The 17,201-nt window shown below is 33.4% G+C and overlaps 3 protein-coding genes across 3 annotated transcripts; 2 read left to right on the top strand and 1 right to left on the bottom strand.

Moving 5' to 3' along the window:
* Nucleotides 1–1,819: 1,819 nt before the first annotated feature.
* On the top strand, nucleotides 1,820–3,793 carry LOC149957801 (zinc finger Y-chromosomal protein-like). Its single transcript, XM_090165739.1, has 2 exons — nucleotides 1,820–1,897; nucleotides 2,369–3,793. Exon 2 carries the CDS (start codon nucleotides 2,402–2,404, stop codon nucleotides 3,716–3,718), a length of 1,317 nt encoding a protein of 438 aa, XP_090021865.1. The 5' UTR covers nucleotides 1,820–1,897; nucleotides 2,369–2,401; the 3' UTR covers nucleotides 3,719–3,793.
* On the top strand, nucleotides 1,993–6,511 carry LOC149957800 (uncharacterized). Its single transcript, XM_090165738.1, has 2 exons — nucleotides 1,993–2,122; nucleotides 4,366–6,511. Exon 2 carries the CDS (start codon nucleotides 4,403–4,405, stop codon nucleotides 5,873–5,875), a length of 1,473 nt encoding a protein of 490 aa, XP_090021864.1. The 5' UTR covers nucleotides 1,993–2,122; nucleotides 4,366–4,402; the 3' UTR covers nucleotides 5,876–6,511.
* Nucleotides 6,512–6,585: 74 nt separating this feature from the next.
* Nucleotides 6,586–15,826, bottom strand: LOC149957799 (branched-chain alpha-ketoacid dehydrogenase kinase-like). Its single transcript, XM_090165737.1, has 10 exons — nucleotides 15,538–15,826; nucleotides 14,757–15,045; nucleotides 12,191–12,259; nucleotides 10,586–10,696; nucleotides 10,463–10,510; nucleotides 10,276–10,395; nucleotides 10,113–10,211; nucleotides 9,967–10,040; nucleotides 9,681–9,902; nucleotides 6,586–8,836 (listed from the first exon to the last, which is right to left on the bottom strand). The coding sequence occupies exons 2-10, from the start codon at nucleotides 14,982–14,984 to the stop codon at nucleotides 8,527–8,529; spliced, it is 1,281 nt and encodes a 426-aa protein (XP_090021863.1). The 5' UTR covers nucleotides 14,985–15,045; nucleotides 15,538–15,826; the 3' UTR covers nucleotides 6,586–8,526.
* Nucleotides 15,827–17,201: the final 1,375 nt, after the last annotated feature.

Raw genomic sequence — 17,201 nt, 5'->3', positions numbered from 1 at the left:
TTGTCTGATGCAAATGTCAACTAAGTAAAAATGTGTTCGATTGTACCTGTTTTTAAACATATCTTCATCATTTCTTGTAGCAAACACACAACAATGATGTTAAAAATTAACTTAAAAAAATGAAAAAACACATTTTCAGAACCTCTTTGAGGATTAAATGTCAATTATCTAATGTAAATTCCGTCATCACTCGTTATCTATTCAATCCACGGCGCTGCGGTTGGTCTCATTCGATTCAGCACTTAGTAGTATGTAAGATGAATACATTGTGGTCGTCCGGGGAGAAATTTGTAGACACGGGTGGTGGTTTAAATGAATATTTTCGAACTTTTTGAAAAAAAACACCATTTATGGTTCGAACATATTTTGTTATAGATCGGAAACTATTCATCCTACGGAATTGCGGTTGGTCTCATTCGATTCGGCAGAAAATAATACGTACGATCCGAAAGTATGGTTGGTCCTGGCCAAATGGTTGATATACCTTTTCAACATTTAGTGAAATTCCGAAAAAAAAACCTTTGTTTAGTGTACTTTTGGTCATACCTCCGAAACTATTAGTCCCAGCGATCCGCGGCGTGTCTCATTCGACTCAACGTTAAAACATACTACAAAAACGATACCCAACTTGACCGGATTGCTAAATTTAACATTTGGGGATTTTTTTTTCATATTAGAGAAAAAACCACGCGATTCAGTACAAATTCGGCCATAACTCGGAAACGGTTCATCTTACGGGCATGTGGTGGGTCGCATTCGACTCAGGGTGAAATGTACCATCGGGAACAACACCAAACACGGCTCAATTCGGTGAAAGCAAATTTAGGGGGCAACTGCCCCCTCCTGCCCCCCCAAAAACTGTGTTGTCCACCCCGCATCGTTGCGGACTCATCGGATCCTTAAAGTAGACATCAAAATATAACTTTTAGGCCACATTGCAAGTTGGGACGAATTTTGCCGGTGAGCTACCCTCTTTTACCCGTACTATTACCATGAATCTATTTAACCCATGAATATCCAACTCTATCATTAGCCACGGTATACTCTGAGGGAACGTGGGGCGGAGCCTATTTTCGCGCCATACGAGTGATTTACTCTTTAAGCCAATAAGAACGAATTCGGAAATGATGTCATTTTAGCGCCAGATAGTTTACGAGAGCAGAATAGCCGCGAAATGACTTCTCAGGTACGGTTCACGTTTAAGCTTTACAGTTATAATTCTTTCTAGTATAAAAATATAAATTAAAAAGGAATGTTACTCCGATATTTTGAAAGCAATCTTATGCTATCGAGTGTCTGTGAGATTTATAACAATTTAAACATACAAACTATCTCTGAAAAGTTAAGCCTCGGTGAAACTTTGGAAGAAAACCTGAGTCAACGTTTGCCATATTATTATTAAATAATAAATGCTCTGTTATCATTTTATTCTAATAAAATCTATTCTAATAATAATATGAAATAGATCTATTTATTTAAATAGATTAATGATAAGTACTGCAAAAAGGAAACATAACCATAACGCGTCATTTTAGGAACTAACGCTTCGACTGCTTATAAATAACAGCTGACACAGCTGAGTTCTACTTCGACTCCGTCACTATAAATTGGCTCCGCCCCACGCGTCGCCAGAGGTGACCTAGGGTATTCCAGTTGAATATTCATGGGTTAAATAGATTCATGCTATTACGTAACTATGAGTTTTTGGTTATTATTATAGTGAACGAAGTTTTTAGTGGATTAGATCGTTTTTAACGTAAAGCCATTTCTAATATTTAACGACGTAGTTACGCCCATAGCTTAATTATTTTTCGTCAGGTACTCCAATGCACCGTGAATTTGATGTTTTCCAACTTTAAGAATTCTGGTTAGAAAAACTTTAATAAAGAGTCAAGTGGTTTAAGGTTAGGACCTAGTGCTATTACAATCTAAGTTTTCTATTTATTTGTATGATACCAGCATTTTATTTCGTATAGTACAAGTATAATAATAGTAAAATTTTTAAATGACAAAATTTTTAGTGGTAAGATTTTTCGAAAAGTTAAAATATTGAGAACACCTTTGTAGCTCGCCGACGGGAGGTTTTTAATGGAAAGCTGCTGCCTCACTATACTTAAACAAGGTAACGTTGAACACCTGAGAAATTGGTATTAGAGCGTTGTGTTTTAATAACAATAATAATAATACTTATAAAATATATTTATAACCTGCATTCCAACAAGCCTGAGGCCTGTTTAACAGCAATACAAGAGTAATTTAGATCGTGTGGGAATGTTGTTGTTAGCCCTAACATAGTTAACAATTGCTTTTGAGTGGGAAAAATTTTTCTATTATTTATTAAAGCTATAAATAATTTTTATTTCTACAGAACATTTCACATCTCAGTAGTATATCTGACTCGATGTCTAATAATGATGGTGAAACATACAACCACAAAACTACATTAAAATATATAAATAAGAAGAAGACAGACAAAGTAATTTTTAAATGCCTGATATGTGATTACACTTCCAAGTACAAGCAGCAGCTAATGGCACATGAATGGAAGCATACCTCATTCAAACCTTACAAGTGCTTTTTCTGCAAGTATTCTACAACTACTTCCTACCTCCTCAGAAAACATGAAAAGAATCACAAAGAATTAAGGTGTAAATGGTGCGATTACAAAACCCAATGGAAACCAGCCTTACAAGCACATCAAATTAGTCACTTGAAAAAATTTAAGGGTAGCTATAGCAAATACACCTGCAACGAAAACAAAGAACATTTAGAAGAACGACCTTTCAAATGCATTTTTTGCAGCTATGCCAGTGCTAATGCTGGCAATTTGACTCAACACCAGAAAATGCACAGTGATGGACAATCCAACAGAGAGTTGAAACAGACCATGGTACACGCCAAAGAAAAACTGTTTTCGTGTTCATCTTGCAACCGCTTCTTCAAACAAAAAGACCTTTTAAGGCAACATCAAATGATTCATACAATTGATGAACCATTGAAATGTACTTTGTACACTCATAAATTTAGGAAACAAGCCAATTTGATACGTCATAAAAAGGTTAATACCACTGTAAAAGAATACAAATGCTTGCAAAATACTTGTTCAGGGAAATACAATGAGCCATTGACAATGCACGAAAATACGGAAAATAAAACATTTTCATGTACATGGTGCGATTTCAAGTTCAAAAGTGAAACCATTTTAGACAAGCATGTTAGGAAAGTTCATGGATTGATTATAATAAATTATAAACCACCACAGGTTGAGAAATTCTTCAAATGTCCCACTTGCCTCTCAAATTTTACAATGAAGGCGCAATTAGATGTGCACCAAACCATACACAATGAAAAAAGATTTTTGTGCATGTGGTGTAGTTACTATTGCACTGATGAACACCAGTTGCAACTACACCAAAAATCACACACCAAAATGAAATTTTTCAAATGTTCCATTTGCCACCTTGCTTTTAGAGAAATGAGTACTTTGAAGATACATATAAGAGCACATGAGAATGAAATTTGGCATCCCCAACTCAAAAATACTTGCAGATCAAAGAAGTTTAACATTTTGCAACAAAGAATACAGGTTACACGTGGCGATAAAAAATATCTATGTTCTTTCTGCAGTCATGTTTCATTTGAGAGGGAAGAATTGATAAAGCATGAGAAGAAAATTCATGGTAAAGTAACATCACTTGACAGACTTATTCCAGTGTAATATGGTGCATCAAAACCTCATTCCAATTTAGGTTTTCATGTACACAGGTATAAAAGCGAAAGTGTACTTCTATAATTTTTTTTTTTTTAAATTCGTAGAACGTTTATGAAAAACATGTTTTATCTCACTTAATAAAATAAATTACATATTTCAAAACGTTTATTTTGGCATAGTTTGAAAAATGCGCTTCTTGAGGAGCATCATAGCCTTAGGACTTGTCTAATTTAAAAACAATTTTTATTTTCACTGGTTCTACCTCACTATAATTGTTTTCCTTCCAAATTAGTCATTTTCTCAGTGCGATAAATTTGGTTTGAAATTTGTTAATTTGTCGAAATAAACGACATATTTTGACTCAATGTATATATTTTTTGTCTAGATTTTAAGTGGTTTCCAAGTATTTTAAAGTAAGTTGATGATTTCGTATTTTCCTAAATATATTTTAGGCGGTTAGAAGAAAAATGTACAAGGCTTACGGAAAAAACGTGACCAAGAAACCTTGGACCTATTATTAATCCAAGAAGAAACTGACTTAGAAGTTAGAACCATGGAATAGTGTTTAATCCATGTTAGAACCGACTGCCTATTATTACAAGAAATTCTAGTTTATATTTAGATGATGGCTATCAAAACTATTTTTCCAACAGGTAGACGGTGTTGGATTTATACCAAGGATAATCTTTAATGCCCGAGTTGATGGATCAAAGTAATATTGAACAAAACATCTATGATATCTCTTCAACAAGTACAAAGTCAGTAGGTGTGAAGAATTCAAGTAAAAAACTGTGGAAATGTATTCAATGTGACTACACTTGTGGAAAAAAGTGTGATTTTATAAAACACAACCGAAAGCACAGTGGTCAGAAACCTTTTACATGCGACCATTGTACAACCTCTTTCAGTGTTAAAAGCAATTTAATAACTCATCTCAGAATTCACACAGGTGAACGACCATTTAAATGCACTGATTGCGACTCCGCATTTAAAAGGAAAGAAGCATTGTTACTTCACCAACGAACACACACTGGTCAAAAACCATTTCAGTGTGATATTTGTTCCTTAAAATTTAGCCAGAAAGGAAACTTGGTTACTCATCTGCGAACGCACGCTAATAAAAGACCTTTTAAATGTGACCATTGTAACTATTCGTTTAATGAAAAAAGCACTTTGAATCGCCATCGAAAAATTCATACTGGTGAACGACCCCACCGATGCACTTTCTGCAAGTCAAGCTTCATTCAGAAGAGTTCGTTGATCACACACATGTATCATCACCTCAAAAATTCAACAGTCACAACCAAAAAATATGTTTCTTCTGAGAAGCAAAATGCAAAAAAGCCAATCATGGAAAATATCTTCGCTCAACAAAATGTTAATTTGAACTCCGATACCATGATGATGGAACAAACTAATATTCTTGGAAATATCAACCAACCCTCACCTGAAACAAGTGTAAACCTATGTATACTTTCAGAAAATCCAACTCCAAGTAATGAAAATTTAGTTGAACTGGAAATAGGCCCTTCCTCTGTGAAGAATTCAAGAAAAAAACTGTGGAAATGTACTCAATGCGACTACATTTGTGGAAAAAAGTGTGACTTAATAAAACACAGCAGAAAGCACAATGGTCAAAAACCTTTTACGTGTGATCATTGCACCACCTCATTCAGTGTTAAAAGCAATTTGATTGCTCATTTGCGTATTCACACAGGTGAACGGCCATTTCAATGCACCGATTGTGACTCCGCATTTAAAAGGAAAGAAGCATTGTTACTTCACCAACGAACACACACTGGTCAAAAACCATTTCAGTGTGATATTTGTTCCTTGAAATTTAGCCAAAAAGGCAATATGGTTACTCATCTGCGAACACACGCTAATGAAAGACCTTTCAAATGTGACCATTGCAATAATTCCTTTAATGATAAAAGTGCATTGAATCGCCACACCAAAATTCACACAGGTGAACGGCCTCACCATTGCACTTTCTGCAAGTCAAGATTCATTCAGAAAAGTTCTTTGATCCAACACATGTACCATCACCTTAAAAATTCTACACCGAGGACCAAAAAATTCTTAATTTCTCACCGGCAAAAAATTGTGAAACAATTAGTAAGCAACACCAGAATAGTCAAGAAAGCCTCAGATACGAGTTGAAAGTGTAGGCCTCCCTCAAGAAAATGTCCAGAAGTCCAATGCAAGACAACTTGTTTCTATCATCTGCAACAAGACTGAGGACATAGTTGATATTAAAGAATTATATGCTATCTTTTCTTTGTTTCTCTCACAATTTTTCCTTTACCAATTTTTTTTTAAATCACAGGTTGATTTCCAGTAGGTTCATATTTACTTTCTTAGTTTAGAACAGGAAAAAGTTTAATAAAATTAAGAGTATTTATAGACGAGTTTGACCAAAGGCCATTTGCGGAAATGTTATCCCAATTATTCACCTTGTTCCACACCCACAATGTACCACCACCCTGGAAAATGACCTCCAACATTATATTTTGCTGATACATGCTGAATGGTTAGGTATAGAAATCTATAATACTGAATTAAATATTTGGAAATGTCATGGATTAAACATATTTGGTATCCCATTTGACTTAACACCAGTTTTATCAGGGATCATGTGGAAAATTTTTATGTCATACCCACTACGCACAGTTGAAAGGTTAATAATATAAAGTATCCCTTATATTACTTATTTTCATAGAAGGATTAAAAAAGGCATTAAAACTAAAAATTTCGTTGAATTCTGCATGTCAAGTTTAATGCATGTGTATCTTAAATTTCCCGATATTTAGGCCTAAGTATATTATGCTGTGAGCCAATAACTATAGCTTCTCTTAAATTAAAAATGAAAATTAGAAATTATAAAATCCTTTATATAAAATTACAAGTATTAAAAATATTTTTTGTTGCTTAACTCAATGTTTGGCTATGGAAAAATACAATTTAAATCCGTCTTTAGAAGACCAAATAAGTTAACATGTGTTTTGCATCAAGATAGTGTAAATGTTAAATTATTTCAAAGGCAGTGATCATTGGGCTATATTTAAGTGTTGATATTACGTTAACTATTTTGAAAATTCAATCAACATTTCAAGCATTTGCAATGGATCAATATACTGGTGCTTTGAGCACTTAAGTATACAGTCATTTAGCCAAAACCTACACCTTTTCTTACATAATAAATAAAATTAACATTTATCAGTTATTCATCAATTATTGTTCGTTAATTTTTTTAAGCTAGTTGTCCTTCAATAGTACCATAAGCAACATAATACACAAATATAACACTGAACAACTGAATAATGATAGTGTGGAAGTTTAAGTATAGGGAACTTCATAACTCCCAATTTTGTTGGTTGTAACATAGTAGTCAGGTTTGTGTGACAGTGATATATATGAGCCGGAACTCATTTCGCAAATTGTAAAGAACAACCTAAGTAAATATAAGTCTAATTACATGTTACAGTTCAATAATTAATAACTATTTGGCCAAAGTAAGCATTATTTTTACTTTTCACTCGGTTTTGGCTAATCAGTCAGTATGGTAATCACTCTGTCATCATAACCTGGCAGTTCCAAAGACTAATAGCAACGTTTTGGGGTTTGTTAAGTCTGATAACTTGTTGCGAATTGTAAAATCAGTATAAAAACACTGAGGGAGAAAAGTTAGTAATAATAATAATCAGCTCGGCTAATACCTAAGGCACCACCTTAGGCTTAAGTCATCCAGCGACTTCTAATGCCTTTGAACAGGTGGCTGTGTTACAATGAGTAGGAGGGTGGTAGCAAACCCTTCATGCCACTAGAGCCAACAGCTCCCTACACCTACCATTATTAGTTAACCTCTACAAGTTTTACGTGGAATATTATGTTACTTATGGTAGTACTAACCGTTTACCATACAACGTAGTACAATACATCCATTTGCCTCGATTTCTTAGGTATTACTTTCATACATTACAAGAAGAAATTTTTAAAGGTATTGGAACATTGGGGTTACACAATATTTACACTTAAAATATCACGTTTCAAATTAGAAATTTAGAGATTCTGTAAAATTACCATAAATGAAAATTGTGACCACATACAAATACTTTTCATTTAAAGTATTCATATTAGGCCTGTGCAAGTAATGGTCTCGAGTGCGAAGTCTTAATATATTACCCCTTTGAGTACCCGAGTCCTTTGACAAGGCTTAAAAATTACTCCAAGTGGACTCGAGGTAATAAATATTCCACAATCCTTTATTTTTTGAAGAGTCCTAAGAGTCCCTAATTTTTGGACAAGTCCAAAGACCTCGTTTTTTCCTCATTTATTTAATGCTTAATTGCATTCAACGACGCACCACCAGGTGAAATCCCATAATCACACTATGGTAGTTGTTTATATTTTTATGGTTGGTTTGTCCTTTGGTTTAACGGAGATTGCTTGACTCACCAAGCCAGCATCTTTTCCGATTTCAGTTTTGGTTAGTTTACTTAAACTACTACCTACTATTTCCTAAATCACTTTAGTACAGTCAAAGCTACAGGCCTGTACACCGATTACGGATAGTGGTGAGTCCTCTGTTAGAAGTGGTTCTGTACAGTTAACACTAATTGGGCTTGACCAGAAAATTAAGACTCAAACTAATTCTTAAAGACTCAAGGACTTCGGAGAACAATACTCTTGACTCGACTCGAAACCATAAAAAGAGGACTCGCACACCCCTAATTCATACACTAACATCTATTATTAAAACAACTTGTAGCCATGTGAATTCCGTTACAAACTTTGACAGTTTACAAAAGACATTATATACGAAAGCTTTCGTGCTTTCCATCAATATGTCGGAGACGTAAATAAACGTCAGTCCCGATACCCTGCATTGACTCTAAAGTTAAACTTCCACCCAAATATTCTGCATATGCCTTTGAAGTTGGTAGTCCAAAGCCAAACCCATGCATGGGTCCAGCAGCTGGGCCTTCATTAGCATCCATCATTATGCCACCAAAGATTCCGCCATCTAATCGATGATCCGTACTGTCACCAGCAGTTGTAAAATGATATTGCATCACACGTGGAAGGAGATTGTGAGAGATTCCACCACCTCGGTCAGAAATTCTGCGAAATTTAAGAAAAATCTGTAGCACTTGTTTATAAACACATTAACTGACTTGCTGCTCTAGAAAGCTACTGACCTAGCTTTTGAAAATTATATTAATGAGATAGTGCCAGAATTTTCTTGTTATTAGATTTTTGAATAAAATATATAAAATGATAATGGTAATGACAATTTTACTTAAAAAAAATATTCACTAACAAATAGAAGTTTTTAAATGAAAGGGTAAGCTTTCCTTCGTTTCTTGGGTACCTATTATTGACATCATTTGCTGATAGATGTTTATATTGGTTGCTACTAGAGAGATAATGTTTTAGAGGGAAACTGGATATAAAATAGTAGGGCAAATAATTCTCAAGTATAACCGAGATTTTAAAAAATCATTTTAACCCTTATGGAAAACATTAATACAACATCAGAATCGAATTTCTACCTTTAATAATATCATAATTGTTTTGCGAATAAGGAATTTAATTATCAAAAAACAGAAATCAATACCTTATTTCCAAAACAACTGATAATGTATTAAGCTTTCGTAAATATTGGTGGTTTTCGCTATTTCCTGATGCACTCTTAAAGTTATTGAGAGAGCGTTTTTATTTTGAAGGGAGCATGCAAAATTGTACGCGCCTAAAGAATCAACACAATTTTATGGACACATTTAATCCAAAAAAAACTGGAACAGTAGTATTTAGCTAGGAAATCTTCTCAATTTCTTTCTCTCGGCAACTTGTTTTAAGTGCCATAACATAGATATTGTAGAATTCTGGACATAAAAATCTATCACAAAATTTCAAATCTGTCCCAGCTGACACCATCTCTTTAACATAAAATAAAAATTCATACCTAATAATGAAATCTACTTCATTATTCGCAACTGTTATGGTTACAGGAGGCAGCCCGGACTCTGGCGAATCTAAATGAGATTCAATTGTGGCACGAATAGCATTTTTCAGAAGTTCAGGCATTATGTAGTCGAGGGGAGTTTGGATGTATGGAAATGAAGCGTTTAAATGCCCATTGAGTCTGATTGGCGGTGCTTTTCCATATTTGTGGATTGAAACTTGTCTAAGAAAAATAAATAAGTTAAGTTTATGAACCCAAAAAGTATTATAAATTATAAAAGAATCACCTGACAAAATCAGACCATTTCTCCAAAATTTCCTTAGGCTTCATGGAAACGTTTATAATTCCAACGTGATTAGTCTACAAATAATACAAACAATTTTAGTCTCAATGAGAGCACAACGATGAAGAAAATATTGAAATATCACCAACCTTTTCCTCGTGTAAGCCCAAATGATGTTCAGCTAACATTCTCAGACCCAATCTTGAAGTTAAAGTACGATCTAAGAAATTTCTTACTAATTCCTCTTTCTGAATAAAGTTAAAGGTAATTTAAAAAAACATAAGATAATAAAATATTTTAATTTTTACCAACCTGAATGTGCTTCCTACATTCACGAAATCCCGATGCAAGCATAGTGACAACATCCTTATGATCATCCAGCAATTGCTGTAGCATCTGGCAGTACTGCTTTTCAGTATCAAAATTTGAAATCTAAGATAGTAGGACAAGTGTTAGAACCTAAAATAATGGGATTTAGCAAAAGTTAAGGCACACTTACAGCAGGAAATTCCGTAAGCATGTAGAATGCACGAATGTAAAGTTCATGCTGAAATATAAGGTTTTGACTGTCATACAAAACAACAATTTAAAATTTTATTGTATAGACTCGAAATGCACTAACCACAGCAATGATGGTTGGGTTACAGCCCACGATAAAAGGTAGGCTACGGAAGCCATTGATTCTATGCGCAATTCGAACTGGTAGTTCTTTTTGAAGGTACTGGGCACTCCTCTAATGAAACAATGAAAAATGTTGTTTAAAGGATTTTAAATAGAAACTTCGTGATAGTTTATAATAATTGATAATAAAAATAAAATTATTGAAAGTACTATAGTTTATATAAGTTAAGATGAGGAAGTATTTATAAATGCAATATCACACCAGCTATCAGCTAGGCCCAAGTCATCTAGCGACTTTTAATGCCTTTAAATCCGGTGGTCGGTTTACAATGCGTAATTCTTTGAAATTTTTGAACTAACTAACAAAAAAATTTCGGCACATAGTCAAACCTAGAATTTTGGTTTTATAAATAAATTTCGTACAAGACTTAAGAAAATACTCTATATTTAAACTAGCCCTAACATTCTGATATTAAAAGCAAAATCAATCATGAAATTGGTTATAATTAAAGAAATTAGTGAATTAGCCTCCTAAAATCTCAAAAACACATTTTAAAAACTTAAAAGGTAATTGGAAATCAAAATAATGTACAATACTTTTATTAAGTTATTTAAGTTTAACAAATCAAACATTTTCTACAGCAATTGATTCAAATTCCTTAAGCACTAAATAACTATCCTAGAAATAGATTCAATTAAAATTTAAAATTGGGGTGTGAAGGATTAAATTGGCTTTCTAATCTAAAAAGTATTTTTAATAAATTTATAACTTTAGATACTATAAGTAATTATTTATAAAAATATGTTATCTAAACAGGTCAAGTGGAAGCACGAATTTGAGAAGTGGCAGTATACTGATGATTGCTGGTACATAAATTTAAGGCCGTAAAAACATTTGCATATAGCCTTGGAAATATAAAAAAAAATGCATGAAAACGACTGATAAGGTGGTTGCGGAAAATTCAAGTGAAGTGTTGAATCCGAAGGTCTAACAAAGAATTAGTTATAGCGATAAATAGAAAAACCAGAGTCACAAGTTAAACTCAGTAAAGCAGTCATTTATTTTTAGAACTTTTGCAATAAGATAAACCTACTATTGTCTATAAATGTCTTTGAGAGATAAGGCTCAATGACAAAAAGGTATTTTTGTGAATCCAGAAGAGGATAAGATTATGCTCCTTAAAAACTAATCTTTTGGTAGAATCAAAATATGTTGTAGTTGTGTACTAATAAAATTCAACGAGGCAATTGAAGCTACCAACAGACCTTAGATATTTCATGGTTTACTAACAGTTTGGGAAATTTGTCTTTTCAAGTATTAAAATTTTTAGTTAATAAATAAACTGTTCCTAGCAAGTAATAAACTACATCCAGTTTTTGGCTAGTAGACTGGCTAGATTATTTTGACAAAATAAAATGACTTTATTTGAAAGAGACCATTTCCAAGCATGTATATTTTCATATGAATGATAGTTACCGACAGACAGTAAAAATACAGTTACACTTTCTTGTCACTCCTACAATTTTATCAGACAAGGAACCGCAACATCAAAAACCAAGTTTTCTAATTTAAGATAGAGATAATTTTGAAATATGATATACCCACCAAAAGATGACTTCCATCTGGACTTCTACCCGAATACAGAATCGTCCCTGGAGTCAGGCGAACGGAGGGCTAGCGAAAAGAAAATTTAAGATTAGAGATTACACAATGGATTGCGGTCTTGTGACTTGAAAAAGAGCAAAATTTCAAAATTTATCATATCTGCAAGAAAAAATCTATTTCTCAAAATTTACTTGGAAAAATGTCAACTGTTGTATTAAAAGTAAAACATTATGGGTAGATGAAAATTAAATTATCAGATCCTGAAAAAGCTAACTGGTTTTAGGAAAAATTGCAATGAACCCATTAAATTCGAGTGAAATTAGTAAATGCTTCCTTATAAATATATTTTAGAAATATTTAGCTCATCTTGAAAATTCAAAAATCTGTGTAGTAAAATTTACTTTAAAATCACAAAATCAGTATGAAAACATTTCCAAAATTGGTTTAAATACTAGAAAAACTGCATCAAAGTAATATTTTAATATATAAAAAAACATTTTGCAAAATTTTTATTATATCATATTTTTTGAATTTAATGTCTTGTGACTCAAAAATAATATAAAAAGAAATAAACACTGAAACATCATTTTAAAATCATTTTAAGTAATTAAAATTTGAAACATTAATAAATACTGATAATGAAAATAGTAAAAGTTTTAAATACATCCAAGTAGATTTTTCTTGATTGTTAATTTCATAAAATATTGTCTGGAATTGAAATTAAAAAAAAAATTATTCATCACAACTTGTAAGTTATAATTTTTAGATCTTGTGATAAAATAAAATAATATAGTAGACAATTATTTAAAATAAATTTTGAAAGTAAAAAGGGACTTAACAAAAATGTGGGTTTCTTGTACAAACAAGCAAACTTCGAAATGATTATTGAACATTATTAATTTTTTGTGTAAATTACTGAATAATGTAGTTAAATGAACTTGCGAATTTGTACAAATTATTATAATAAGATTTGGCACTTATTCACAACCATTCTTGACAATTCTTCGAATAAAATATTTTGCAAAAAAAAAGGTAAGCAGATCAAAAGTTTAAATTAGGCAGTATGTATTTAATTTGTCAAACAATTAGTAAAATGTAGATTATTGGTAGAAAAAGCACCTTAAAGGCAAATGGTACAGAAAAACTTTCATTTAAAGTGTTGGGTAACCCAACAATCTGGATTCATTAAAGATATTTCCCTTAAGGGGGTTATTGAAACCAAAGGAGTTAAAACTGGATAAAACTGGTTGGTTCGCAACTGACTGTTACGGAAAGCATTTTTTCATTCAACTTCAGTTTGAAATGGTGTCAGTAAAATTAAGACCTCAAAAGACACTTAAAACAAAAGAGTCAAAAAGCAGAAGCAATTTATGTAAGTTCTCTCCCCACTGGTTTAAGGGGTTTTCCCCCGAGATCTTCGGTTTCCCCTTCCATAAAAACTTGTTGAGGTTAACGGTAATAGTTAGTGTAGGGAGCTGTTGGCTAGCGTGGCTTGCAGGGCTTGCCACCACCCTCCTACGCATTGTAACCCGGCCACCTGAATTAAAAGGCTTTAAAAGTCGCTCGATGACTTAGGCCTAGGGTGGTGCCTTGGGTATTAGCCTAGCTGATTATTAATGTGAAAAAGTTGTGTAAGGAGAAATTTTAAAATGTACTATAAAGTAAGAAAACCAGTTCGGATATTTTTACATTCAAGGCTTACTGCCAAAATTTTTGTGGGTAATTAACAAAAAAATTATGTACATGAAGGATATAAATAATAAATGCTTTTGGCAATGGCTTATTTAATAAGGCTATATGACTGGGTTCCTCAATGAAAATTTTAAGTGCTAAAAACTATTTTTGTAGTAATAAAAAACTTGCTACAATATATTAGAGATAAATGTACCTATAAAAGTGGTTTGTTTTGTCCATATGCACAATTTTATATTTTAGTTAAAATGAGCTAGGCTTAATTGGCACATGGTTTTTAAACGAAAAAACTTGCCAATGAAACTAATAAACACAAGATCTTTCACATTTAATAGTTATTGCTATTCAATGACATTTCCATATTAAAGTTAAAAATGTTTTTAAAGATTCATAAAATATTTCATAAATAGTTAAATTTCTAATGAAATTAAAAATTTTAGCACTCAAATTAAATAATTATTTAGCACAACTGATAGTTAATGATCTTCGATATCCAACAGGGTTGTCTGATTTAGATCAAGTCAAGAATCTTCGATTTAAATCACGTATCTATTTATTAAAATGTATGATAGTAGGTTCTTTAGCAATTTCAATTCAGAAAAAATGGACTTAAATTTTAAAATATAGTTTACGTTATCGCTGCACTCAAATTATTTATTAATTTTAAAAACTCAAAAAATCAACAACCCTGATATCAAACTAGTATTTTTTCATCTTTTTTGTATCTGGACCCCAACAAGCAAAATACTTTTTACATTAATATTTCCTTAGAAAAACTTTTATGAAATCATTGAAATTTATGTTAAAAATACACAAAAACAATACTCTTAACTAGTGTATTATAAATCAATAAATCAATGTAAAAAATAAATACCTTAGATGCAGATATGTCAATAGCTGACTGATTAAAGAAGGACTGTATGGATCGTTGTCGTACTTCTTTGAAATTTAAACTGTTAGTTTCGGGTCCATTTTGTGCGTACGTCAAAAATTTCACATGCACCAAAGCACCGATTTCCGGAACTAAAAACTTACCGTAAGCTAACTGAGGATTTAAATTTAAAACCTTTCTACAGTTTTTAACCGACTTTAATTTTGACATGTCTCACGTTTTAATTTAACTTGTCAAATTCAAATAACTACGGAATGACGAATGTGCAAACCTACATGACAAAAAAAGGCAAAAATGACATAAAAAGGCAAAAATGACATATGGATATTTAGATACTCTCTGCAAGATAATTGCAAAGCTTTAGTACTTAGCTAATGATTTAAAAACCATTTAACGAACAAAATTTTTAATATTTATATTTAACAAAATAATTGCTGAACACGGTGGCAAATTAGTAATTATATCTGGAAAATGGTCAATTTCACATGGATGGAACACTAATTTAAGGTTAAAGTTACTCATGTTGTGTTTACTTTAAAATATAGCCCACCAAAAACGAATTTTACATTTTGGAATGTAATGATTAAAGAAAAAATTTATAAACAAACAACAAGCTCACAAAAGCAAAACGCCTCAAAACATTTTTAACAAAATTTATGGTTAGTTTTATAGATTGTAACTGAATGCCAATATTTTGTTCTAAATTTTGAAATAAAATAGCAAAGGCTTCATTAAAAATATTTAAATAAACATTTCAACTCACTCAAATTAAAGCTCTTGTTCATCAATATTAAGTAAGTGCTTCAGAAAATGTAACGACTGTTATAAACCTTTAGTTAAATCATGGATTAATCTATGGTTAAAGTGAGATAACTAGTTATAATAGGCACACGCGGTCCACTGACCTGCAACTTACAGCCCGTTACATCGTGAAAGAAAGCAAAGCAATTTACAGTCTGCCTTTTGGCGAATAGCATTTGATACAACAAGCGTTACGTCACTCATCACTTTGTTATCATTCGGAAACCATTCATCGCGCACGTGATACGAAGGTTGCGGCCACGGGAGTCGCTCATCAAAATGTACATTTCCGTATGGAGGACAATGAGTTTACCAAGCAAAATCAGCCAATAGATGGCACCAGTTATTTCTTAGTCTTGGAGAATACGCTATCGCCATCTAGTCAACCAAAAAGAAAAAATCCATTACTAAAAATCTAAAACCACCTGAACCTTATTAAAAAAATTTAAAACCCAAATAAAAAATCCAGACCTTTGAAACATTTATTTATTCGAACAGTTATAATTGAATTTCCAAAATTTTGTATCTATATTAGGCCTAATTGCTTATAGATGGCGAGCTAATAATGCCATGATGTACCCATAGACATAATAAAGAACTAGACACAAGATTTTACGGGTGGTTAATACGGAAGCAACGCCAAGCAGACAACCTGCATTTGTTCCGTATTCCTGGGGTACTACGTTTAAGCGACGCCTGTCGAGTAGGTGAGAAAATAAAAAATCATCACTTGTTCGTGTTTGTTACAGTTTGTAATCTTTTAGGTACTCAGACTTGATTCGCGAATATTTCAGATGTGATAATTTAAAATAGGGTTAATTTTAATTCTAAGTTGTAAATAAGTCAATTCATTCTTTCCAAAGATAATATAACTACGTATAACTCGCAAGTGTCGACGCATGGTCCGCTGGCTTGGACTCCGCTCCCCAAGTAGACGTAATATTTCTCGACTTCAGGAAAGCTTTCGATACCGTTCCTCACCAGCTCCTCCTCGCCAAACTCCGCAGCTACGGAGTTCGCGGAGCAACTCTGTCGTGGGTTGCTGCCTATTTGGAGGATCGTGAATTTCGCGTGGTCTTGCCTGGAGCTGAATCCGATTGGTATCCTGTTACCTCTGGTGTCCCGCAGGGTTCGGTCCTCGGCCCGCTGCTGTTTACGGTCTACGTCAACGACATCGGGCACGGAGTTGTCTCACGGCTCTAAATATATGCCGACGACGTCTCGCTATCCCGGGTCATCCTCTCCCCAAATGACCACATCACTCTCCAGGCGGACCTAACTCAAATCACTAGCTGGGGCTCCCGGTGGAAACTCCAGCTAAACGCCAAAAAATGCAAGGTTCTTAGCCTGCACCGGCCAGGCATTACGCCAATTTGTCACGCCTACCAGGTCGACGGTGTTGGCCTCGACCACGTCTCAAACTTCAAATACCTGGCCGTCACTATCTCTTCCACGCTCTCCTGGGACGCCCATGTCTCGAACATCGTCTCCCAGGCCCATCGCGCGCTCGGCTTCCTTCGACGCCACCTCTATGGGTGCTCTTTCCCCACCAAGTCCTCTGCCGTCAAATCCTATGTACTGTCAATACTAGAATACTGCTCCTCAGTGTAGTCTCCGTCCACGGCC

The sequence above is a fragment of the Leiobunum rupestre genome, chromosome 2 (assembly GCF_980474605.1).
Source record: "Leiobunum rupestre chromosome 2, qqLeiRupe1.1.hap1, whole genome shotgun sequence".
In the NCBI taxonomy this organism is placed as follows: domain Eukaryota; kingdom Metazoa; phylum Arthropoda; class Arachnida; order Opiliones; family Sclerosomatidae; genus Leiobunum; species Leiobunum rupestre.
This window is presented reverse-complemented; position numbering and strand designations above follow the sequence as displayed.